This window comes from Malaclemys terrapin, chromosome 13 (genome assembly GCF_027887155.1).
Source record: "Malaclemys terrapin pileata isolate rMalTer1 chromosome 13, rMalTer1.hap1, whole genome shotgun sequence".
NCBI classification, from domain to species: Eukaryota; Metazoa; Chordata; order Testudines; family Emydidae; genus Malaclemys; species Malaclemys terrapin.
Genome location: NC_071517.1, coordinates 2,905,165 through 2,931,568, shown reverse-complemented (window position 1 = coordinate 2,931,568; position 26,404 = coordinate 2,905,165). Strand labels below are relative to the sequence as shown.

At 61.6% G+C, this 26,404-nt stretch overlaps 1 protein-coding gene across 3 annotated transcripts in view; it reads right to left on the bottom strand.

Moving 5' to 3' along the window:
- BAHCC1 (BAH domain and coiled-coil containing 1) overlaps nucleotides 1–26,404 on the bottom strand; it is an 88,048-nt gene that overhangs the window by 38,668 nt on the left and 22,976 nt on the right. For all 3 annotated transcript variants that reach the window (XM_054047140.1, XM_054047138.1, XM_054047139.1), the window contains exon 3: nucleotides 1,795–1,974. In XM_054047140.1, coding sequence (XP_053903115.1) covers nucleotides 1,795–1,974 — 180 coding nt within the window. The remainder of the gene's footprint in view (nucleotides 1–1,794; nucleotides 1,975–26,404) is intronic.

Genomic DNA, 26,404 nt, shown 5'->3' with positions numbered 1-26,404 from the left:
GCCGGCACACAGATTTATAGATTCCAAGGCCAGACGGGACCGATGTGATCATCTCGTCTGACTTCCTGGATAACGCAGGCCAGACTCAGAAACCGGCCCCACACAATCCCTAGGCAGAGCTTTCAGCAAACATCCAGCCTTCATTGCAACATTGCCTGTGAGGGCGAATCCACCAGGCCCCTTGGGGAACCGTTCCTGTGCTTAGTTACTCTCACCGTTAAAAACGTCCACCTTATTCCCAGGCTGACTGGGTCCAGCTTCAGCGTCCAGCCGCAGGATGGTGTGAGACCTTCCCCTGCTAGACTGAAGAGCCCGTTATCCAAGCTCCCCAGGTCGGTACTTCCAGACTGGGATCCAGTCCCCCCCGAACCTTCTCTTTGTTATGCTAAATCGACCGAGCTCCTGGAGTCCGTCACTACAAGGCAGGTTTTCTAACCCTCTGATCATTCTCGTGGCTCTTCTCTGCCCCGTCTCCGATTCATCCGCATCCCTCTTGAATTGTGGCACCAGAACTGGACACAGGATCCCAGCAGGGGTCGGACCAGTGCCCAGTACACGGTGACATAACCTCTCTGCGCCTCCTCCAGATTCCCGCTTGTGCATCCCACGAGCCCATCGGCGCTTTTGGCCAGTGTCGCACTGGGAGCTCACGTCTGGCTGATTCCCCCCCAAACACCCCAAATCTTTTACAGTCGCTGCTCCCCCGGGCAGAGCCCCCCAGCCTGGCAGCATGGCCAGCGCTCTGTTCCCAGATGTGTACAGTTACAATTCTCCTTATTAAAACACCCATTGTTTGCTTGCCCGCAGGTTACCAAGCGATGCCGCTCGCTCTGTCTCAGTGACCTGGCCTCTGCATTACTTCCCACTCCCCCACGTTTGTGTCATCGGTAAATTCATCAGGGATGAGTTTATGTTTTCTTCCAGGTCATTGATAAAGAGGTTAACTAGTGAAGGGCCAAGAACCGATCCCTGTGGGACCCACTGGTAACACGCCCACTCCATGGCGATTCCCTGCTTCCAGGTACATTTTGAGATCTACCAGTTAGCCAGTTTTTAATCCATTTCATGTGCACCAGGGTAATTTTATCTCGTTCTAGTGTTTTAATCAAAATGTCGTGTGGTACCAAATCAAAGGCCTTAGAGACGTCTGAGCGTGTACATGTGGGGACACGTGGCCCTGGGTAGCAGGACGTGCCCGCCACATCCGGGGACACGGGCCCTGGGTAGCAGGACGCGCCCGGCGCATTCGGGGACACGTGGCCCTGGGCAGCGGGACGCGCCCGGCGCATCCGAGGACCCGTGGCCCTGGGCAGCGGGACGCGCCCGGCGCATCCGAGGACCTGTGGCCCTGGGCAGCGGGACGCGCCCGGCGCATTCGGGGACACGTGGTCCTGGGCAGCGGGACGCGCCCGGCGCATCTGGGGACACATGGCCCGGGGGCAGGCAGACAGCTCACTGCCATTGGTTCACTGCCAGGATGAGGGGAGGGATAGCTCAGTGGTTTGAGCATTGGCCTGCTAAACCCAGGGTTGTGAGTTCAATCCTTGAGGGGGCCACTTAGGGATCTGGGGTAGAAACAGTACTTGGTCCTGCTAATGAAGGCAGGGGGCTGGACTTGATGATCTTCCAAGGTCCCTTCCAGTTCTAGGAGATAGGATATCTCCATTTAAAAAAAAAAAAAAATGAGCAATGAGTCGAGGCTGGGCGGCTATGGGGCTCCTTGTGTCCCCACTGTCTCCCCTGCCCCGCTCCCTCCCCAGTTCCCCCGCGGCGCTCCGGGCCCCGAGCCCTTACCTTCGTGGGAGTGCGAGAACCAGATCTGGGAGGTGCCGGAGTGCGGGCCCCGGTAGGCCGGCTCCGAGGGGGACGAGGCGGGGCCCGTGGGGTGCGTGGGGGCGGCCGAGCCCAGGCTGCTGGCGAGGAAGCTGCCCATGAAGGACGAGGCGGGCGTGTTCCCCATCAATCCACTCCCTGCTGTGAACACAACAAAGGACCATCAGTTGCCACGGCCACCCGCATGGGCACCCACACAGCAGCACCCGGACACCCACGTGCTCCAAGCCCTGTTCACGCTCCCACACGAAATGAGTGCCCACAGGGAGCAGCCCAGCGCCGGCACCTCCATGGGCTGGGCCCAGCGCCGAAGCAGAGAGGCTGCGTAGGTGCAGGGTAGCGAGCGTGGCAGCTGGGGCGCGAGCATGCGTGGGCCACGGGGCAGCCCGTGCACACGAGCGCAGCCCCGTCCAGGCCGCTCAGACCCTCCTGCAGCCGGCTCTAGATTAGGAGCAGGCAGCGCCCCAGGGCAGAGCAGGTGTCCAGCCGCACTGGCCCCCAGCCCATGAGACACCAGGTGCCGTTGGGGTGGGGCAGGGAGCAGGCGCAGCGCCCCTCCAAGCCCACCGCACCCACCCTACAGCAGGCAGTTGTCGCCTGTAGCACACACAGCCCCCACGCCTCAGGGCCTGGCCGGGGTCTGGCAGCCCCAACGCCTCAGCAGAGACCACTCGCCCCATGCCAGGTGCTCACCCCGACCGGCCTGCAGGCACCCGGCTGGGCAGGAGAGCGGCTGTGCTGGGGAGCGGCTGGGGAGGTGCGGGCTGGGGGGAGGAGGCGAGCATGGAAGACCGGCCTGTGAGATCATGTTGGAAACATTGCAGCCGGTAGCCAAGGGCCGGGCGGGCTGGCCCCGGTCCTCTCCCTGCCCCAGCACATGTGTTCACAGCCGGGGGCGCGGCCGAGGAGCGGGTCATTCCCTGATGGGAAGCTGAGCGGGGCCGGCGGAGCCTGGCCGGACGCCCACACGGGGAGGAAGTGAGCTCTGCTCTCTAAGCCGGCCCACGCTCCCGAGCTAATCCCCAGGATGCCTCGGGGATGAGTGTCGGGATGTGGTTACACTCGCCCCGGCCTTCCTGCTCGCAGAGCCAGGGGCTGGGGCTGGGCACTGCAGAGCAGGCGGGCTGAGGCCGCGCCCAGCAGCTGGGCCGGGGGCGGGCGCCCGGACCGCTGCTCAGTGCGTATCTCCGGGGGAGCCCAGCAGCCAGCGGGGCCAGGACGCCAGGGCCCGGCGCCAAGGAGGAGAAGGATTTTCCAGGCTGCGGCTCTGAGAACAGGGAGCCTGGGCCCTCCCACACACAGCGATGGGGGATTCCCAGCGGAGCAGGGGGGCCTGGGAATGAGGGGAGGCCAGACCCCAAGCTAAGGAGCTGGGAGCCCAAGACCCCAGAGCCTGCAGTGGCAACCGTGGGGCAGGCAATGGCCTCAAGGCAGGGCCCACCTCCCCACCTCACAGCCCCTGGCCCCCCAGAGCAGTGTTTGGCCCCCATGGACGATGGGGGACTTGACCCGCGTTGCCAAGGAGCGCCCGCCCACAGCTGCAATGAGGCAGGGATGGGATGGCAAAGACAGGCTCCCCTGTGCCTGCAGCCAGCCCAGCTCTGGGGGCCAAACCTGCCGCGAACCCTGGGAGTCACCCCCCCACCCCGCCTGGCAGGGGCATCCATGTGAGCGCAGAAGAGGCTGGCGCCCCCGAGCCCTTGGCACTCACCAGCCCCGGGGACCTCACCAGGCAGCTGCCCCCTATGGCCACCCCCAGCTCATCCCTCTGTCCCCAGCTGGCAGGGCCGGGCTCAGCTCCCTGCTCTCCATCCCCCCCAGCCCACGCGCCAGCTTGGAGCATTTGGGCATCTCTTGGGGCACCCGCAGCTAGGCCTAGAACAGAGCAAAACCAGCGGGAAATAACCTCCTGGGATCCTCCCTCCCGAAGCCCCGCTGCTCCCCTCGGGATTCCCCACCCCCCCACCCCCCGGAAATCTCCCTCCTCCCCTCCCCCACATCCAGCTACACCAATACCCTGCAGTCCTGACCCACAGACCCCAGTGCTGGGCCCGCTAGCCTCTCTGTTAGCCAGGGCTCCTGCCCAGAGGCCGTGGGTTCACACAGGGGTTGGCTGGGCCGGGGAAGCAGCCGGCAGGGGTGGGATGTTTCCAAACCCTCGGCCTTTTAGAATTAAGTGTCACTGCCTTCTGATTTTCACCCGAACCGCCCCGGAGTGGCAGGCGGCCCCCTGGCTCCGGCTGGGACCCCGCTGCGCCCACCAAACCATTTCCCGTCCCCCGGCCGTCACAGAGCCAGACAATGACTTTTCCTGCTCCATTTGGGGCCGGAGATGCTGGCGTTCGCTTCCCCGTTCCCCGGCCCAGTACCAGCGAAGGGAGAGGAGCGTCGCGGGCCAAGGGCACCCCATGCCAGCTCACCGTGGGAGGGGGAGGCCAAGGGGCTAGGCTGGACGGGCTGGAAGCCGGGAAGTGGAAGTGGGGGAGACAGACCATGGGAGAGGAGATCTCAGCTAATGAAGAGATGGAGCTCGGCTGATGCTCGCAGCCCTGGGTCTCTGCCTCACCTTCCCTTTCACTCCCCACCTCTCCCCAGTTCCAACATGCTCTTGTTCTGCAAACATCTCTCCTGCCCCCCCGGCCTAGCCCCAGCAAAGCCCCCCCAGCTCTTCATGGTTCAAGACGGACGTTCTAATGGCCAGTTCTAATGGCCAGTCTCCCATCCTTGGCCCACCAGCCCTCCCCCCAACAGCCGCCCCCCCGGCACTCACTGAGCCCTGGCAAACCGCCCCCGAACACACGCTGCCCGCCGGCGCTCATCCCCAATGTCTGCCCCATCCCTCCCCGAGTGCTAGGCGAGCCCCCGTGAGCCCCCATGCCCGGGAAAGCCAAGCCTGGTTAGACGCACTCTCAGCTTGATTTAAATCAGATGCGATGAGGCAAAGTGTTTCCATGCAAACGCGGCTCCAGCCAGGAGCCAGGCCGCATGATAGGGCCCGGGCAAGCAGACAGCTCGGGAGAGGCAGCGAGGGGCTGGATTCCAAACCCAGGAATCACTGAGTCACCAAGAGGGGAGGGGAAGTGCTCTGCGCTCAGGGGAGAGGTGCCAGCCGGGCCCCCCAGAGTCAGATGTACCCCCTCTCCAGAGCAGGTGCCAGGCATGCACTGCCACCCCACCCTGCCATGTACCCCACTCACCGTGCCCCCCACGGAGCTCACACCAGGGGGGCCACGGTGTCCTGGGGTGGAAGAGCAGCATCTCAGGGGGGATGAGAGAGGGGTGCAGCATCTTGGGGTGGGCAGAGTGGGGGTGCAGTGTCCCAGAGAGGGGGATGAAGGGGGTATGATGTCCCAGGCAGGAGGAGAGGAGGGATGTGGGTGTCCTGGGGCGGGAGCAGAGCCCGGGGCGGGAGGAGAGGTGGGTGTGGCATCCCAGGGGGGGAAATGAGAGGGGCTGTGGCATCCCAGGCGGGATGAGGGGAGGTGTGGCGCCCCCCGGACGGGGTGAGAGGGGGGTGAAAGGTGACAGGGGGTGTGGCATCCCGGGGGGGGGGGGGTGGCGTCCCAGGGCAGGAGCAGAGAGGGTTGTGACAAAGTGGGAATGTTCTTAATGTTTTCTTTGACTCCTGGGTGGGGGCCTGTGATGCAGCAGGGAGTGGGGAGTGTTGACCTGGGAAGGTTGCAGGGGAGTTTGGCTGGGACAGTCTGTATTGGGGATGGGAGACTTTCCTTGAGGGAGAATACCTGAGCAGGTAACATGAGAACCAGGAGGGGGCTGGAGCCAGGTGACACCTCTGGCCGGGAAACTGGACAAAGGCTGGGGGAGGAGTCGGGGGGAGGCTGAGTGAGATGGCTGGAGGGAGTTTCCGTTTGGAGCTGGCTGGGAAAATGGAGGAAGGGCCCAGACATGGCTCTGGTCTTCCTGCCTCCCCAAGATGGACCTGACTTAGGGGTCCTGTTTCCTGTACCTACAAGCTCTGTTTTAGACCATGCTCCTGCTGTCTAATAAACCTCTGTGTTACTGGCTGGCTGAGAGTCACGTCTGACTGCGAAGTGGGGGTGCAGGACCCTCTGGCTTCCCCAGGACCCCGCCTGGGCGGACTCGCTGTGGGAAGCGCACGGAGGGGCAGAAGATGCTGAATGCTCCGAGGCCAGACCCAGGAAGGTGAAGCCGTGTGAGCTTCTTGCCCTGGAGACAGTCTGCTCCGAGGGAGAGGAGGCTCCCCAAAGTCCTGCCTGGCTTCGTGGGGAGCAGTTCCAGAGCATCGCCCGGGGACTCCGGGACAGGGGCCAACGCATCAAGCGCTGGCCAAGGCTCATGGCCAAACGGCCCCATCCCAGCGCCCCGGGACGCGCCATGCCCTGAGCCGCGCCCTCGGGGCAAACAAGGGCTCTCTAACAGAGCAATCTGCCTGGCTGAGCCAGGTTCAGAGCCTAACTTTCCCCCCAGTCTAGTCCTCAGTGGGGCTGTGGGGGGGGCATTTACCCACCTCCCCCCACGGAGCATCAGGGCGGCACAGCAGGGCGAGGTTCCAGGCCCAGCCTGTTCTGGAGGCTGGGAAGCAGGCGGCAAAGCAACCCAGGCTCTGCGCTGCCTGGCTCGGGGCTCCCTGAGAACAGGGCCCCCCCGGCCGCTCTCACACTCCCCCCCACATTTCCGACCAGCTGACTCACAGGCTGCTGGCACCAGCTCTGCTCCCCAGGCTCCGGGTCTGGCTGCCGAGCCCTGTGGCCAGGCCTGCGCCAGGTTCCCACCCCCCTCCTTTCACACACTCCCAAGCAATCCCCCCGCTCCCGCCCTCCCTGCCAGAGCTCTCTGCTCCCACAGCCCTGCCAAGTGCGGAGGAGACGCACGTTTCCCTCATTCCCAGTCCCCGGCCCCGCTCTGCAGAGCAAAAATATCAACCCATCAAAGAAACCGGAACCGTCAGAGAGAGCCCCAGGCGCGGCCCCGGGCGGGGAGAGAGAGCCCCAGGCGCGGCCCCGGGCGGGGAGAGAGAGCCCCAGGCGCGGCCCCGGGCGGGGAGAGAGAGCCCTACGCGCGGCCCCGGGCGGGGGGAGGGAGCCCCAGGCGCGGCCCCGGGCGGGGGGAGGGAGCCCCAGGCGCGGCCCCGGGCGGGGGGAGGGAGCCCAACGCGCGGCCCCGGGCGGGGGGAGGGAGCCCAACGCGCGGCCCCGGGAGGGGGGAGGGAGCCCCAGGCGCGGCCCCGGGAGGGGGGAGGGAGCCCCAGGCGCGGCCCCGGGAGGGGGGAGGGAGCCCAACGCACGGCCCCGGGCGGGGAGAGAGCCCCAGATGTGGCCCTGGGCGGGGAGAGAGTCCAAAGCATGGCCCCGGGCGGGGAGAGAGCCCCAGGCGCGGCCCTGGGCGGGGAGAGAGAGCCCAACACACGGCCCCGGGCGGGGAGAAAGTCCCAGGCATGGCCCCGGGCGGGGAGAGAGCCCCAGGCATGGCCCCGGGTGGGGAGAAAGGGCCCCAGGCGCAGTCCCGGGCAGGGAGAGCCCTGTGCAGTAAGAGCTCAGGACAGACAGACAGAGTGTGGTAATGGACGGACCGACATCAATGTATAATCCAACCCTGGGAAGGTCAAACCCCACAGAGCAGCAGGAAACAAACATTTCCCTTTCCCCAGTTCAAAGGTGATGATAAAAAAATCCACCTTAAATCTCCTGTCCACACTCAGAACCCCAGGAGAACGGAGCAGGGCTGGGGGGGAGGGGTGCTGCTTCCATCTCGCCAACCGGGCACAGCGCATCAGCCGGGCAGGGGCTGGCGTGGGGCTGTCACAGCCCCCTGCCCCCCGTACGTTGCTGGCTGATGAGTTCCCATCCCAGCACCAGATTGCAGCTGGCTGGGGTATCCTCCCCAGGACTCCTGGATCCTTAGAGGAAAGCCCCAGAACAGCGGGAGGGTGTGTCCTTCCCACGGCCCGGGGCCTGGCTCCAGCTCTCCCACCGCGTCTGCAGCTGGTTCTCACTGGCTGCTGGATCCACAGTGCAGCTATGCTGGCCCTCGGGGGCTCCTGTAGGGCAGGGGCACGGCCACACCCCCGCGTGGCTACTGACTGCAAAGGGCTGGCCACTGAGTCCTCCCACCACCAGCATGTCTAGGGGCCGCCCGCAAGCGCCGGACCTGCCCCGGGGGGAGCAAGGGGCTGACAGGCTGGGGGACCCGTGCGCTCATGGAAAGAGAACTCGCCAGAGCCAAAGCATCTCCCCTGCGACCCCCCCAGCTTTGCCCGTGCCCCTCAACCCCGACCCCCACCCCCTGCTAGCCCAGCCCCAGGCTCCCCCCTTCCCACAGCTCTGCCGGTGCCCCTCAACCCCGACCCCCACCCCCTGCTAGCCCAGCCCCAGGCTCCCCCCTCCCCACAGCTCTGCCGGTTCCCCTCAACTCCGACCCGCAGCCCCCTGCCAGCCCAGCCCTGGGCTCCCCCCTCCCCACAGCTTTGCCGGTGCCCCTCAACCCCGACCCGCAGCCCCCTCCCCACAGCTCTGCCGGTGCCCCTCAACCCTGACCCACAGCCCCCTGCCAGCCCAGCCCTGGGCTCCCCCCTCCCCCCAGCTCTGCCGGTGCCCCTCAACTCCGACCCGCAGCCCCCTGCCAGCCCAGCCCTGGGCTCCCCCCTCCCCACAGCTCTGCCGGTGCCCCTCAACCCCGACCCGCAGCCCCCTCCCCACAGCTCTGCCGGTGCCCCTCAACCCCGACCCACAGCCCCCTGCCAGCCCAGCCCTGGGCTCCCCCCTCCCCCCAGCTCTGCCGGTGCCCCTCAACCCCGACCCGCAGCCCCCTGCTAGCCCAGCCCTGGGCTCCCCCCTCCCCACAGCTCTGCCGGTGCCCCTCACTCCCGACCCACAGCCCCCTGCTAGCCTGGCCCTGGGCTCCCCCCACTCCAGCTCTGCCGGTGCCCCTCAATCCCAACCCGCAGCCCCCTGCCAGCCCAGCCGTGGGCTCCCCCCTCCCCCCAGCTCTGCCAGTGCCCCTCAATCATGACCCGCAGCCCCCTGCTAGCCCGGCCCTGGGCTCCCCCCACTCCAGCTCTGCCGGTGCCCCTCAACCCCGACCCGCAGCCCCCTGATTCTCTGTTGCACCAAAGTCACCAGGAATGAGTTGGTTTTTTGATGTGGAGAACGGGGGCTAGACCGAGTCACTTTCCCTTGAGAGAAGAGGCTGGCTTTGAATTCGGGGTGGCTGATGGAGCAGCTCCCAACCCTGCACACACGGTCACAAGCCATCGGCGCCCATGAGTTGGTCTTTATCCAGCACAACTCAAGAGAGGCTTCCCGGAGCCTCCCCCCGTGTCGAGATCCCCCAGCTCCCCGCCTGCCCCCAAAGCAGAGATCTGAACACACTCCCTGCCCCTGCAATGGAGAAAGTCTCCCCCAGGGGCTGGAGAGAGTCCACAAGTTGGACTGAGCAGCACCCAGTGCCCCCCCCCCGCAAGAAACAGCCCCTTTTATCCACCCCTGTGACACCAGCGATATCGAGCAGCCCCCACCCCACTCAGCTGATCGCCAGCCCGACTGCTCTGCCCTCGTCCGTGTGTCCCAAGCCTGCCTGCTGCGGAGACGCACGGACAGAGATGCAGAGCCACAGGGGAGGGGCTGCTCCCCAAGCCCCGTTCCCCCCCTCCCAGGCTGTTGCCGGGGGGGGTCCCGGTACAGGCGAGGGGGGCTGGAAGCAGCCAGAGCATGGCCCAGAGAGCGAGAGAGACCCGAGTGAGGGGCGCCCGCTCTGCCCAGCTCGGGCCCTTCTCCATGCTAGGCCTGTAGGCCGCCCAGACGGGCCGAGGGAGCCCAGCAGATGGAAGCCCCTACCCAGGGCCGGATCACAGGAAGTTCGGTCCCATCCGCCGGCAGCCTCACCCTAGGCAGTGCGGTGACTGAGGAGCGTAGCGGTTGGGACACAGGCTTGGATGTCTCCACAGATGGGTCTCAGGCTCCCCCGTCAGGCCCCGATGGCGCCATTCCCACCCCATCAGGTCCTTAGCCGGCCGACGTGCCCAGACGAGGGCAAGCCAGGGCCACGCGGGTGAGTGGCCAGAGCCTGGCAGATCCGGGCCATTTGCAGGTGCGTTATCCAGGAGCCGCTTGGGGCCGGCTGCTCCCAGCGCTGGGCAGGGTGGGGGACCCGCTGCCTGATCTCAGCGGCAACCTCCCAGGTTTGTCCTCCCCTTGGAGAGTGCCTGGCCCCAGCCTGGCTGCAGGACAGCACCCCCCAGTCTGGGGGCCACTCCGTACCCCCCGGGAGCTGCTGCCTGCATGCTCTGACCCTGGGTGAGACCCACCAGCAGCCCTCTCCTCCCACATCTCTGCCATCCCATACCCAGCCACAGCCGGCCCCGCCAGCGAGAGTGAGTAGCGGGAAGGCTGTGCGGATGGATGGGGAAGCGGCCCCGTGCAGAGGGGCATGGCTGGGCTGGTGATGGCTGCAGGGGGCGAGCTGTTCCCCCTGTCTGCCGCGTGACTGTCCCAGCTGGAAGCAGGGAGCCAGATAGTGCAGGGCACCCCCCATGGGCCCTGACCCTCCCTTCCCACAAACCAGCCAGCGAGCCGAGCCCAGCCCACCCGCAGCTCCTCTCCCCGGCAGGGTAAGTGCTTGGGAAGGAGGCGGCCGGCCGAGAGCCATGCAGCCCCATGTGCTTCCCATTAGCGACCCACGGGACCAGCCGGGCGGGGCTCTCTCCTCCTGCCTCAGAGAGCAGGGCTTGCTCTGGGGGGCTCCCAGGCTGCCCCGGCCCCTCGCCTGCCAGTCCTTCCCCACCTGAGAGCCGCAAGAAGCACTCAGCCTTGCCCCCGAACTGGCAGGTGCCACCAGCCAAAGCAGCCCAGCCCCTCGCCCGTGTCACCCACCCCAAACCTACCGTGCCGCAGAAGGTGGGTCGGGCGCTCAGAGGGGCAGAGAGCAGGAGGGAACCACCAGCAACCCAGAGGAGAGACCCGGGAGGATGGGACCCACCAGGGTTGGGTGCCAGGGACAGGGGTGTGGCATGGGGAGCAGTGCCCAGAGGGGCTGATGATCTCAGGGCAAAGCGGGGTTTGGGGTGGAGGTTGACAGCTCACGACCCCCTGAGGGTCCCAACCCCTGGTTTGAGACCCCCTGGCCTAGAGCATCCTGAAGCACCCTAGACACTGGCAAACCCTATGAGATCTTACAGGAGGCTGGGGGCCCCGGCCAGACCCCAACCGCCCCATTGGGTCGGGCTGGCCCCTTGGCGGACGGGCAACGCTGGCTCGAGAGAGGAGCTCGGTCCTTCGCCCGTGCAGCCCTCGGCCTCTGTTCCAGCTGCCATCAGGCCCCCTCCCAGCCCCGCTCCTCATGCAGGGCTGGGCTGACCTTGGGGCTGGGGCTGCGCGTCCCACCCCCCCATCTCAGTCACAGCCTCCACTCTCCGTGTTGTCAATCGCACCCCCCCCATGCACAGGCCCCCCCATCGCTCGCCCGGCTCGGGGCTCCTCCCCGACCGCGGCCTGGCCGCCGAGGTCCCTGGAACGGCTCCCTGAGCCGACACTTGAGGCTGTGTAAAACAGGACAGCCAGCCCCAAGTGCTCTCCTCCCGGGAGAACTGGGCCTCTGTGCCATGGGGCAGCCCCCTTCCAGGATGGGGGCCAGGGTTGGCCCCACCAGCTTCAGGGGCCTGGAGCAAACCCCCTCCCCATCCCGGCACCGCACGTCTCGCTGAGCTGAGGGACAAGGGCCACAAGGACCAGGCAGCCCCAAGCAATCCCCCCTTGTTCGGGGGCCCGGCCACGTTTGAGTGGCACACGTTGAGTGGCGGTGACGCTTGGTTTCGTTAACACGGGCTGGCGTCCCTGCTCGCGCGAGCTAATCTCCTTAAGATGTCAGTCACCATGAACCTCAGTAGCTAAGCCGTGCCCGACCCCGCGCCCAGCCTGGGAACGGCCCAGTGCAGTGGGGAGCCGGGCAGCGCAGGACGCCGGGGGGCGGGAGGGGCAGCAGGGACCCCACCCGGGCTCGGGGTCGCTGGTGAGTCACATCAGGGTCCCCAGGCTGCAGCCAAGCTGGGAGCTCCCCCGTCCAGCTCTCTGGGCTCCTGTCGGCGCAGGATGTTCCCTTTATCCCAGCCCAGGCTGCAGCTCATGGGGGGCCCTCTCCACCCCACCCCCAGGCACGGCATACACTGCCCAGCCTCCCCCAAGGCCTGCTAGGGTCCTGGCTACGCAGGCCCGAGCCTGGCCAGCCGCTCTGGGCCACTTGGCTTGGGCACGAGCCACGCCGGAGCCACAGCAGAACTGGAGCAGAACCACCTGGAGCCAGAGCCAAACCAGCATGAGGCAAACCCAGATCCCCTGGGACTGACCGAGCACCCCCCCGGCCCCACACACAGCACAAGCAGAGCGGGCCACAGCCACGCCTGCTGCTCGCAGGCCCTGACTTGGGCAGGGCCGTTTCTGGGGCACGAGGCAGCACCGACGGCCTCCTGCGTCTCCGGAGATTCATGCCCAAGGCCACAAACCTCCCTGAGTCCTCCCCGTGAGACTCCCCCCAGGACGCTGGGGCACTGGGACTGAGCTCGGGGGCATTTCTGACTCACATGCATGGGGGGCTCTGATCTCGTTTAATTTATCCACAAGTCACCGACCAGGGTCCCACCCCCTCCCCTGCCAGAACTAGCCCCGGATCCAAGACGCTCACTCGCAGAGATGCATTATAATGATTTACTGCAGTGCCATCTCCAGCCCCCCAGTGCAGAAGCACAGAGAGCCCCTTCCTCAGTGAGTTCACAATCGAACCAGGCAGACAAAGTCTGGGAGGGGAAACTGAGGCACCGAGCGGGGGGGTGACTTGTCCATGGTCACCTCAGTGGCAGGGCTGGGAAAGGAACCAGGAGCCGCTCCTCTATGGCGGCCTCATGCCAGCAGAGGAAACCTCCACACAGCTCGATTCAGGGGGACTGGGCTGCAACGGTGGTGTTAGTTAGTAAGTTTGCACTTGTCTTGGGCTGGCTGTGCACACATTCTCACACGCACACATTCTCACACGCACGTGTAAACATACACATGTTCTCACACGCACGTGTACACACACACATACATGCGTTCTCACACGTTCTCACACATACACGTGTACACACACACATTCTCATGCACACATGTACATATGCACATACACACACATTCACACACACGCACGTACACATGCACATACACACGCACACGCTCACACACACACATGTTCACACACGCACGTGTACATGCACATGCACACAAATTGACTTCAGAACTTTTTAGAGGAAACACATGAAACTCTGGGTGCAGGAAAGGGTTAAAACAAAACCTTGGGAACCAAGTTTAGACTCATTCTTCTCACCTGCCAAGAATGTGGGGGAGGGGCAGGGGGGCTGGGAAGCCTTGCGGGAGGCTTGGGGGCTTTTCGCTTGGCAGACCCTTGTGAAGCGAGCCCGGCAGATCTCAGCACAGTCCCCTCGGGGGGCATCAGTCAACACTGTAAACACGACTGACCAGCACAGCTGAGCCTGGCCCTGAGAAATGGAACAGCACTAAAGGGGCACCGGCAGGGAGGGGAGCCCAGGGCTGGCAAAGTGGGGGGGCTACGGGTCGGGAGTGAGGGGCACCGGCAGGGCTGGGGAGCCCAGGGCTGGCAAAGTGGGGGGGCTACGGGTCGGGAGTGAGGGGCACCGGCAGGGCTGGGGAGCCCAGGGCTGGCAAAGTGGGGGGGCTACGGGTCGGGAGTGAGGGGCACCGGCAGGGCTGGGGAGCCCAGGGCTGGCAAAGCAGGGGGCTACGGGTCGGGAGTGAGGGGCACCGGCAGGGCTGTGGCCTGGGGAAGTTTGTACCATGCCTTCCTGCATCCTCCATAGAGTTATCTCCTCCCTTTTGAGAGCACCGAATTCTCACACTCACACAAATGTGCTGGGCGGATGGAAAGTTTCACTCGTCCATTCAGCTGGGCTGGGGCTGCGGGTCAGGACTCGGCATCTCCTCCAAACCCCTTGGCTGGGGAGACCTCGCCCTGGCCGCAGACCCCGGGGGCCACACAGGAAATATGGAGGCAACATCTGTTTTGCGACTAAGCAGGTTTCTGGCCAGTAGCTGAGAGCCTCCAAGTTCCAGTGGCGCGATAGGAGCCAAACCAGCGCTGCCAGGAAAGGACGGGGGCACGGAGCCCAGCTCCGAAATAACCTTCCTCTCCGGGCAGAGCCCGCCCCTGCACTCGTAACTAACCACCCCGGGTCCCCACTTCGTCCCACATGCCCCCCCCCTCCCGTGCAGGTCAGACTGGGGGCAGCTCCAGCCTCGCTGACCCCCCCCCCCTTGGCAGCTTTTGCCCCTCCCTCCCGGAGAGCAGTGTCCTGAACAGACCCCCCGGGGAGCAGACACCACATGAGGCCAGCGACCCTGAGGGGAGGCGTTCACAGTGCGGGGCGGCCGGGAAGCAGCCCCCTGCCCCCTTGCTCGGGTGGCTGATGGGAAAGGGTCACGGCAGCAGAGCACAAGAGCGGGCCAGCCCCCCAGGTGGGAGACCCCAGTGTTTCACTCCCTTCTACAGGCAGGGCAGGCTGGGAGCTGGCTGGGCGCCGGGTGCCCAGACCCACAGGCCTCACTAGCCTCCTGGCCAGCGGGCAAGGCCACAGCCCCTCCTCCACACCAGCTCCTTCGCTGCCCCGGCGTCTCAGCTCGCACCAGGGCAGAGGCTGTAGCACCAGCCGGCGCCCATGAGAAACGCAGGCGTTTGGGAGGCCGTCCCCCCGTCATGCATCGCGGTGGAAGAGTTGATTAGTTTCTTATTGATACTGCTTAGCGCAGCCTTTCGCAAACAGCTCCTAAGAGGAGCTGGCATCCCTAACTCCCTGCAACAGGAAAGGGAAACCGAGGCAAAAGGCAGGGAAGGGACTTGCCCAAGGAGGCCTCACCAGCCAGTGGCAGAGCCAGGATTAGGCCCCGGGAATGTCTGGCTCCCAGTCCCATGTGCGGCCTGCAGGCTGACACCTCCCTGCCAGGGACTATCTGGCTGGGTCGCTGCCCCAGAGAAATGCCAGAGCGTGACTCAAACCCCAGCAGGGAAGCCGGGGGAGCAGCCAGGCTGGGGGTGAGTTACTCATTTGTCTATTTCAGGTTTAGAACATTCTGAGCAGGGACAGGGTCCCCGGAGCCGACAGGGAGCAGCCCGTGTTCTCTCCTGTGCCGCCTGCCGGAAGGCTTTGGGTAACGCCAGCCTGTCCGATGCTAGCCAGTGCTCTCAGACCCTCGCGCTCTGCCCCACCCCAATAAACCCCCCAAATAGTCTACGGCCCCAATCCTGCCCTTCGGTGCTGTGTGCACCCACTGGGATCCCATGCTTGGGTGGGATACTGACGCATCTGGGCACACACACGTCGATACAAACATACTGATGTGCCTGTGTGCACGCACACACATGGATACGAACGAGATACTGATGTGTGTGAGAACATACGAACATGCACTGGCATATCACTGATGTGTGTGAACGGCGCATTCCTGCTGCTAACGTGTGGGTCTATGCACGTGTGAACACGTGCTAACCTCAGACCAACAGGCATGTGCATATGAACACATGTTGACACAACACTGATTGCTCCCGCATTACTTCTCCCCACCAGGCCCTGTCTCCTTTCCTGATGCCCCAGGCTCTGGATTCCCCGGCAGGAGGCGTTTCCTCGCTAAAACCCACAGCTGACACACAGCCCCAGCCAGAAGGCAGCGGGAGGAGCAAGGCGCAAACACAAAAGAGAAGAGCCTTAAACTGGCCTGAATGCCAGATAATTATCTGTAATGGGCTAGAAACACTCCTTGGATCCGTATACACTGGCCAAATGCCTGCGTTAGATTTCGCCGGGTACATTGCAGAATTCCTCCCAGCCACATCAAGAGTCGTGAAGACAAGGCCCAGCGTGCGGCCTGGCCGTTTCCCCTCCTACCGTAGTAAATCCCACCCCCGGAGAACGCACTCCCACTCCCGTTCGCCCCCAAAGCCACTCACCCTGGGGAGCTGGGCTGGCCCCTACCAGCCCCTGTCCTCCTGGAGAGCGTCCGCCCCACGACCCTTCCATCCTGCCCCTTCACCGCGGGGACGGGGGTGAGCCTGGCCGTGATACCATCCCCTCCCCAGCACCAGCCATGGCGTAGGCCCTGCGCCTCGACCCTCCTCCCATCCTGTCCCTCCTTGCCGTCCATCCCCCGCCCCAGCAACACCTCCCACTTTCTGCCCCCAGCACAGGCACAATCCCTGGTGCCCAGCGGTCCCCCACCTGACTCTAGCGCCCTGTCTGCCCCCAGCCGGAGCAGCTCCCCAGCACCACAGGGGAGGCGGGTGGGGGCGAAGCCGTAACCGCTCCAGGAGGATGGGGAGGGAACGTTGGGGCAGGCTGCTGGCCGGGGTCTCGCCTGGTTCTTCCCAGATCGCCTCAGCTCCCTGCTGCAGGAGCGGGGCCGGCGCCAGCTCGGAGCTGAAGCGTTGGCCGGCTGGAGAAAGGTTCCATAGACGGAGGGGGCTGACTCCTCTTGGCCGGGCGGGCCAGGGCAGGCAGCCCCCAGGTGCTCCCCCTAGTCTTCAGGTCCCCCCGTGGAACTCCCGTGTGCCACCTACCCACAGAACCCATGGCCACAGGGTGGTTGCTGGCACTGCCCGTGACACTGCCAGCTCTGTCCTACTGTCTCCTTGGGCTCCCTCGTCTGCCCCCAGCTTGTCTCCTGTCCTATATGTAGCGCATCAGCTCGCTGGGGCAGGGACTGACTCCGCTCTGGGTTTGTCCAGCACCTTGCACAGCGGTGTCCTGCTCTGTGCCTGGGGCTCCCGTGCTAATACAGATGCTAGCTCTGGGGTGTGAAGAAGGGACCTACAGAACAGGCAGCCCACGTGGGCCCCACTGTCCTCCTCACAGTTGTCCCCATGCTCAGCGCCCTCGGCTCCGCCGCGGTGGGGCAGAGATGGAGTCCAGTTGTGTGCACCATCTCCTGCTCCCCAATGCGCCCCTGGACTGAGCAAAGCGGGACAGCTGGGCAGGCACGTCAGGACACAAGGAAGTCGTTAACAACGCCAGAGTTAAATGAGACACAAGGAATCTCTCTCATTGGGCCAATTTCTGCTGGTCAGAGAGACAAGCTCTCCAGGCCCTGGCGAAGCAAGTGAGTCTCTCTCTCACCAACAGCAGTGGGTCCAACAAACACTATTACCTCCCCCCACTTCGTCTCTCTCCTACCCTGGGACCAGCCCAGCTGCACCAACGCATACAGCACCAGAGAGTTAAATGCTCACGCTCCGGTTCCAGCCAATCAGTGCCTGGGGCCGTTCACACCTCCCCAAGCCCTGGTGTCAGGCTCTCTGCAGACTCAGGCAGCCATCGATCGCTGTGTTGCTTGCATTCACTTCGTGGCTTTTCAGGGCTCTCTTCGCCATGGCGAGGGCTGGAAATATTTTTCAGACTGAAATTCGGCGGCATCTGGAAGCTCCCAGGGCCCCCACGCTCCTGGCTCCGAGCCGAGAAGCACTGTGTCAGAGACACCTGGGCCGCGGGGTCCCGGCTTTACACACTGCCTCAGGCTTTTAAAGGGGATAAAACTGACAGGTCCTGTGCTGGCTGGGCTCTGCACAGGGGGACCTGCATGGAGGGGCCCTTTAGGACCAGGTCAAGGCCCTGCCGGGGACCGTGCTGCCCTGCCCAGGATGATGGGTGGGCCGGTCCCCGCTCTCTCCGTGCCCAGGCTCAAAGCAGGGGACAAGACAAGGGGCGCACAGACACTATTCCTGCAGGAGACTCCAGCTGCGGCGAGGTCCTTCCCTGCAACCCCAGGGCAGCCGCTCCACGCTGCTCCCACGCAGGAGTTTGCACCAATGCAAGCAAGGGGCTGCCCCACGTGTAAGGAGCACAGGGAATCTGGAGACAGGGGAGGGAAGGGGGAGGATGAAACGGGACTTTTCCATCTGACTCCCACTATCTCTTTAAATCTGCCAGTGTGACCCCTCATCTGCCCCTGCAATCTGAGCTACGTTATTCCTAGAGTGCCAATCACCGAGTCTTTACGGTGCCACCCTCACACGCCGGCTACTGATCCTGACTTCCCCGAGGCAGGAGACAGAGGGAGACTTGCGGGCTAGCTGCGAGCCACCTCTCCCCTGGTTGGATACTCGTTTATTTCATTCTTCCACTGCCGGATAGCCAGTCACTGAGTTCTAATCTCGGCTCTAACACTAACTCCCGCAGGGGGCCTCGGTGAGTCACGTCCCTGCTCTGTGCCTCAGTTTCCCCATCTTTTGGGGCTAATACAGCTCATTTCCCACACAAGCAGCTGGCACACCCGGTGATACGCTAAAGAGAAGATGCTCTCACAGGCTGTGCAGCGAACAGAAAAAATATTTGAGGTTCAGTTTGCTGTTAAAATGCTATAATCTAGAGATATATTGTTACCAATAAAACACTGGTAGATTACATTGGAAATAGGGAAAAACAAACAAAGAAAACACAATTAATTTCCCTTTCCACTGCAAAAGAAACCCCCCGAGAAAGGCAGAGCTGGGGGAGACGCCTGTCACCGAAGGCATGAGCTGGTGTTCCGAGTCGACGACGTTACATTTTATGGAGACCGTTTTGTTAAAGTTTTGGCCCTGAAAACGTGTGAAAATTGCTCCGGTGAACCCAGCAATCTGTCTGTTCATTTGCAAGCCGTTTAGCAGGTTCCCTAACCAGAACGGAAAGCCGAGGGATGCAAATTAGCACCCAAGTAGCACTGCAACCCCCACCACCGATGTGCAGCCCCCCTCCTTCCCTGGCGGGTCTTCACAAGTTTCAGCAACCTGCCCCTTCCAATCTAATCTTTCCCCATCTTCCTCATCAATCAATTTGTCCCATAAAGCTCCCTGACATGCTGAAATATCGGCTAAACATCCACTCCATCCATTTATGCAAATCGAATAAATCCATCCCGGCTTCTCTAAATATTGATTATGCTTCTTAATTTATAGCAAAATAATAATAATAATAAAACGAAAAGTTGGGAGCGGTACCGGGGGGAGACGGGGGCAGTTTGTGACTGGAAAATAAATGGCAGCTAACATGGAAAAGGTGGAGCTGGCTGTGTGGCAGGGACGGGGGGGAGGAGACAATGCTGTTCAGTTTTGTCCCCAGCATGGGGCAGGCCCCCCAGTATTTTCACTGGGGCAATGGTGCGAGGGACGACCGAGGCTTGGCCTAGCTCTGAGCATTCAGTGGGAACTGCCTTCCGGACCCTGGATCTCTCCAAACCTCCAGCCCGGAGCAGGCTTGGCGTCAGGACTTGTGGGTTCTACTCCCGGCTCTTGTGTGGCCTCGGGCAGTCACGTCCCCACTCCGTGCCTCAGTTTCCCCACCCAAAGAGGAGGCTAATGGCAAAAACTCCTCCCGTGTCCCCCCCAGATCCATAAAGTGCTTTGAGAGCCACAGCCCAAAGCCCTATAGAAACAAAGCCTTGTGTAAACAATACCAGTGAAAGTTTGTCCGGCCCCAGCAGAGCGTTGGGTGCTGCTCCTCAGACAGAGTGGGCGGGGAGGGCAGAACATGTCACCCATCAGCCACGGCACAGGGTGCCGGCGGGTGCCCTCCAGTGACCCCGTGTGGCCGGGCCAGAGCGAGCCACCCGCTCAGTCCCCGCCGTGGGGCAGGGGGCCTGGCACAGCCAATTGGGGCCGCCGCTGCCTGCAGAATCCTCTGTGGCTCTGGGAAAGCCACGGCCAGCGCTCTGCCTGCAGGACGCCCCAGCGCCGGGGCTAGGAGCACCTCACCACTGGCTCCAGCGATACACGTGGCACCAAGAGAGGGAACTCGGGAACGGCGCCCACCTTCCCTGCCCATCGGAGCCATCCAGGCACTAGCATCCCGGCTACTGCTCCCCTGGTCCCTTCCCCACTGGAGAGATGCCAGGGGGGCAGCCCTGGGGAATCCGGTGCTTTATTTATCCACAGGCAGAGGCAAAGCAAGTCTCGGCTCCCCCCATGCACGGCGCCGCCACCACCACCTGCGCAGAAACCCCTCCTCCCTCGGCAGCACAGGGACCAATTAGCACCTCTGCTCCTGGTGTTTCTGTGATCTGGGCACCTGCCCCCTGGGGACAGGGCTGAAGCCGGCAGCTCATTTCACCCAGGGGCCATCAAACAGCTGTGGGGTGGGGACCAGGAACACATCCACGCTAGGGGGCCTGAGCGCGCTCCCCCGGCTCCCCTGTGGCTTCCACTCAGAGCGCTGGGTGTTTGTAAAACACGGAGGGTGGACAACGCTCTGCTCCTCTCAAAGCCCAAGATCCTGGTGCCTGGAAATGCAGCATTCTCCCTACTTTACAGGCTGCAACAGCTGTGCCCGGCTCGCCCCTCGGAGTTTTGCAGAGGACTGGACGGATTGTCAGTCCTGTTCCGTGGGGTCAGCTCATGGGAGGTTTGTTCACGTGGGACAGGGTGCATGTCTCCACAAATGCTAACCCTGGTTTCCTACACGAAACTCCAGGAAAGGAAACATACATAGAAAAGGAGATAAGGCGCGCGTGCACACACACACACACACACACACACTTCTCTCTTCACTACTGTTCATGTGTCCATTGCTTCATGAAAGACAGGAGAGAAATAAAGAGAGGCTGTTCTTGCACCCCTTGCCCCCGGGCATATTTCTACTTGGGCACTTGCCCCTCAGGTGTAGCCATGTTCACAGTAATGTGAGAGAGATCCAGGAACACCGAGGAGGGGGAAGAGGACTCCCTCCATCCCCGCCTGCTCTTAGAACCAAACCTTTGGACTGAGAAATACCAGATTGGTCACTCAAAGCTGCTCCCAGGACAGCTCAAGCTCCACTCGGCCCCGGCCCCGGCCCCAGTGATTTACACCAGACACTGAGGGTTTATTTGGAAAGATTCATCCCCCCAAAATAATAATAACTGGCATCAAGAGAAATCAACCATCACCTGATTTATTTTTTTTTAAATAACAATGAAACCCAGTTTGCCTCTCAAGTTAAACCCCAACCCTTTTGCAGTAACTGCTACCTGCCCCATTCAGCAGCGTCCAGGCACGAGACCTAAAACCCACCTTAGTTAGGAAGGAAGAGCTGGATAACTCCGCCTCAAAGGCCGGAAATGCAAAGAGAACCAACAAACAGCGTAAATAATGACAGTCTTTTCAAGTCCTTCCCTTGTACCAATCTAAAGCGTGATCCCAGAGCCAGCACGTGAATTTCCTTTGTTTTTCCTTTCAGATAATGAGATTTTTAACCTGATGCTGCCCCTTTAAATATTTGGCAAATAGGAAATAAGTGTAATATAATTTCTTCAGTGTTATAATTTAAGATTAATCCATATTGTTATGGCACTAAATAAATGCTGTAATATTGAAATGCAGTTCAAATTAGCTTGACAGAGTGCCAGACGTACAATTAAAATGTTATCCAATGGGTAATCACAAGCTAGTTTCTACGTTGTAAGTGCCACTTGCAATCTGTCGCCTTTTGACTGAGAGAGAGAACGGAGGAGCGGTTCTGATCAGCGCCACTTCACGTCCCAATGCTTAAAAAGCCAGACAAACACAACCACCAGAGCAAACTCCCCCTGCCAAGTTCAGCTCCCCCACCATCACACTGGTACCACTCGGAACGCGCTCCAGCCCCAGCACAAAGGTGCCCGTGGGAAGCAACAAGATACAAGCTGCTGGGGATGTGGGTCTAGACTGGTCAGACCCCTCTCCCCTCCTGTGGCTGCAATCGCAGCACCAGTGATCCCATTAGCCTGGGACTTGGCAGACTCGGGTTCAGATCCCTGCTCTGCCAGAGTGCCAATGGGACCGTAATCGCTACGTTCTCCGGCCTTGCTGCATGGGGAGGAGCTGTGCTGGACGGAGAGTGGCTGCCCCCCAGGGGTAGGTGCACCCAGGGAGTGGGGGAGATGCCCAGCTCTTCCCTGGCTGCAAGGGAGTGCAGGGTGACTGGGCGCCTGCTCCCTGCTGGGACAGACAGCACCCCTGGCCGGCTGGAATCAGGGCAGCTAAGGGATCTCTTGGGTGCTGCCTCTACTAGCTCCCGGGCTACTCACAATGCCAGGTGCTACTTGAATACAGTCATCGCAGCCAATAAACCCTGGGAACAGAGTCCGATCCCAGCCCACCTGGAGCTTCTTGGGCACCTGGCCCCGTATGCGAATCTTCCATTGCTGCTTTGGCCCCGGGCCCCGCTTCTCCTGCCTGACCCCTTGTGTCACCATTCGCCCCGCACGTCGGGGGGGAGGGCAAATGCTGCGGTTCTGAGCTGATCGGTTTCACACCCACTTTGGCCAGGTGCGAAGGAGAGTGGGGGCAGAGGGGCCGAGTGGGGAGAATCACACTGGAGCGTCTGGCATCCAAACCGGGGCCGGGAAATCGCTCCTGACAGCCTGCTTTGCTCCCTGTGTTTCTGCAACACAAGCAGGAGGCTCCGAGCGAGGCTGCGTGCTGCCACCCGGGGTAAATCCAAAGGGCCTCTGCCGACAAGCTGCTGTCTGTAGGGCTGAGAACCAGCCCCTGAAATTGCTCCATTCAGTTCTCAGGAAGTGTTTCAAATACATAAAATCCCCACCAAGGGCGAGAAGTCAGAGCGGGCCCAGAGCAAAGCAACAACCAAAAAATTACCAAACCAGAGCGTAAGCAATAAAGCACAATTTATCGGTAGGCCAGCTCTAAGCCCCGCTAACATAAATATTGGTTTTACTCGGTGAATCCCACTCAGCTTCAAGAGGAGAGCTTCTTCACCCTGCTAGTTGATGACGTATTCCTGAATTTCTCAGTTACCCTAGAAATAAATAAAACAGCTGGGTTTCGATCCAGGCCATACACACGTGCTGGGATTTGGCTAAGTCTGGTTGCTTCCAAAAGGGGGCTCTGATAACGGTGCGGCTCAGCTCGCATGGGGCCCGGTCTGATGCCCGCTGACGTCCGGCTGTCCATCGCAGAGGACGCTGGAAAAGGTGCGCGTGGTACTTTTTATCTGCAGTCTCAAAGGAAGCTGAGTTTCCTCAGCCTCACTTTAGAGATGGGGAAACGGCGACTCTGAGAGAGGAAGTGACTTGACTATGGTCACACAGCAGGGCATTGGCAGAGCTGCGAATAAGAACACAGGTCTCCTGGCTGCACTGCACCTCCCACTAGCTGGGCCTGTCCCTGGAGCTGCCGGCTCTCCACTGCAGAGGCCTCAGCTCTTTGCGGGAGGGGCGTTGGCCTGGTCTGTGGAAAGAGTCTTTGTTTATCGAGCCAGCTCCCCGCGGTGTTTCCCTCCCGGCTGCCCCGGGAGATTTGTTCTTTTACACAGCTGTGGTCCTGCCTCAGCCAGAGTGCTGCGCCCCGACTCCCTGCCAGCGGGGGCGAAGTCACCAGCGGGGGTACGGGCTGCCCAGCCCAGCCTGTAGAGAGCATACAGCAGGCCTGCCACACCGCAGCATGGGGACAGGCAGGGTCCCTGCAGGTCAGAGGGACCCCAAATCGCTCTGCCCAGGGAAGGGATTGGGGAGCTAGCCAGGAAAGGGGCCACAGGCTCTGGGCATCTCAGCTGCATGGAGGGAGGGAGGGATCTGTCCCCTGCCAGCCCCCTGCACCCACCTTCCCAGGCATGGAGGAGGAGGCCTTAAGGGGGAACACCTGATCCCAGTGAAGTCAATGGCCCACTGGCCTCGAAGCAGTAACACGGCCAAGCTGCACCTGGGTTCAGTGCATTTCCCCTCAGTGGTTTCTCGCTCAGGCCCGTGAGCAACGGGCCCTGCCTGGGCCCCAACAGCTGCTTCTCCCTTGGAACTCCTGCTAGCTCGTGAGGGGGGGGCTGCACCTCAGATGGGCTCCCCGGCCTCCCCCAGTGTCGCCCCCATGCCCCCTGGCCTGGGAGAGACGGTTCAACAGGCACGTCCCACAGCCAGCAGCCGAACTAACACAAGGCCCAGACCCCACCTCCGGGCACTGAGGCAGGTTAAGAAATCTGGGCGCAGGGAGAGACCAGCCAGGAGCTCAGATGTGTCCCCAAAACTTGGGACAAGCTGCTTTGGTCCGACCCATGGGCCGGATGTCTCCCCAGGGCCGTTTGTGGGACCCCCCTGCCTCCAGTCCCAGCCTGAGGGACCAAAAGGGCTTGGGAGGGCAAGAGGTTGGTTAAGCCCCCAGGCAGGAAAGAGCGGGGGTGGGGAGAGACGGGAGGTTCCCACCCTTGGTTGAATGAGCTGTGACAGGGAGAATCGGTCTGAGGCCCCAGAAGGGAAGGGGAAATTGGGGTTTGAGCTCCTGGGATCGGCTCTTCTCCAGTCCAGAGGAATTCCCACGTCCCAGCCTGGGAGTACAGGGCAGCAGGGAGCGGAGTTTGCAACTCTGGGCCCATCGGTTTTGTTGTATTTTACAGAGTGGATGAAGAAGGAACCAGCCCAACGGTCCCATGCGTGGAGGATGGTGTATTCGCACACACGCACTGAACGCGGGAGTGGCGCTCTCCCTTCGAAGCCCATGTGAATTTTTGCAGCGTCACCTAGTAGCCAAATCCTGCTATTTTAATGCTTTGCTGTAATTACCAGACTTGCTGTCCCTTTCCATAGCCATCAGCGCACGGCCCCGGCCTTCGGAGACGCTACCACTGCTGCCAGCCTCCCTTCTGCTGGATGGGGAGATCAGGCCAGCGCAGAGCTCGCATGCAGAGCTCGCACGCAGAGCTCGCACGCAGGTTTGCTGTCAGACGCCCTGTGCGTTTCACGCTCTGTTTAGGCTGGGATGCAGCTTGCTGACTTGTCTCTGTTGACTCCCCGAGCCTCCGTAAGGGCAGCAGTACCCAGAGGAGAACATGAGATGCACTGCAGGGCAGAGAGCCCTACATTCATAACCCTGGTATTACTGGCCTTGCTGCTGGCTGGAGGTACCTTGCTCAGCTCCCAGCAGCACCTAGGTAACGCATTCCCAAACGGGTCTGGATGCCGCAATCAGCTCTGCACGGGGAGTTCTGTCTGAGGTAGGCCACCTGCCTGCCCAGAGACCTCACAAGATACTGGCAGGGCTGCTTCGGGGAGGGGGCTTGGGGCGATTCCCCTGCCAGTGATGGAGCCAACGCCTCCCTCCATATCTGACTCGGGAGGAGTTGGACCAGGGCTCGCAAACCTGCCTTGGAAGAGCCCGGTTTTAAAAACGCTTTCTAATCCCAAGGTTTGTAACGAGGTTTCCCAGGATTCCGCGCGCTGCTCTCGCTCGCACGTTCTGTCCGTGCAGTGCGCTCCACGGGGCTTTCCAAAACCATCTATCAGCATTTACAGAAAGTGCATTTAACACAAGTTCGTTTGCCCAGCCCAGCCCTGGCTCCATTCTGAAACTGCCTGTTTAAACTCCGGAGCTCACAGCAACAGATTCCCCTTCCCTTACATGCACCCCTGGGACACCGGGTTGGTCAGGTGAAGGGGACATTTGTTCAGATCTTGGGGGCTCAGCACCATGGGGTCCCTGGGAACAGAGATCAGTGACTTGCACGGTACATTTTTCTTCCCCTAATATACACTTCCCCCCAGGATCTCTCTCTCTCTCTCATGCCCAGACACACACAATCACTCACAGGATCTCCCTCTGACATCACCGGCAGCTGGAATATTTATGTCTCTTTCACCATGATGAATAACAAATTTATACACACAAAAAAAAAATCCCCCAGTACATCAAAGAGATTCACATCCCTGAAACCGGAATCCAATTCCATGTTACAGCGTGGCCGCTCTGGCACCCCGGTGTCAAGCATTCATGTCCATATTTTGGGGCAATCATAACAGTATTTATTAGAGACACTTAGTGTCTACAGGTGAGATCATAAAATGTGCCGTTCAGTTGGTCTAGCGCCGGCCTATCTGTCTCTCCACAGACATGCACACACGAGTGTCTCTGCCCAGATCCAAATAATAACTAATGAACAGATGAAACCACTCAAGTGTAATTCCACAAGATTTTGGTTTCTTAGTATTCTGCTTTTTTTCTCCCTGACACATGTGCATTTACCTCCCGCCTCCCCTCCTCAGTAATCTTCAGCAGGAGTGTCACTAATAAGGAGTAGACAAGTTAATCTCAAAATCTGTTTTAACTTTGACACCTACTTTTTAAAATGCAATGCCTGTTCCAGAGAGGCTGGGCTGGCAAGCCACAGTGAAACACAGGCGATACGGAGCGGAGGAAGAAAAAGCTCCTTTTAGGATGATGGATCACTAACTGATCCCTGCAGCTTCACATCCTCACGCTTGCCCAGGCTATGCCTGGAAAAGATGGAAGGCTATCGTCTTCCACCACGCCCAACCGGTGTGACTGGGGCTGGATGTATACACGCCACCCTCCCCCCCATCCACACACACACTTTAAATGAGTCAGATTTAATCTTAAAGTAATTAAAAGACAGTTGCGAGGTGGTTTGCCTCAAGATCCATTCTTCATTCTTGCTCCCACCCAGCATTGTTTTTGTTGCTTCTCTCACGCTCGGTGGATTGCTGCTGAAGACACACACAGCTGCACATGTATGTGTGCGTGCGACCAAGGGCTCCTGGATCCCAATTCACCAGCCTCCGGTGACGTGGATTCGGCTGCTTTCAAGGTCTTA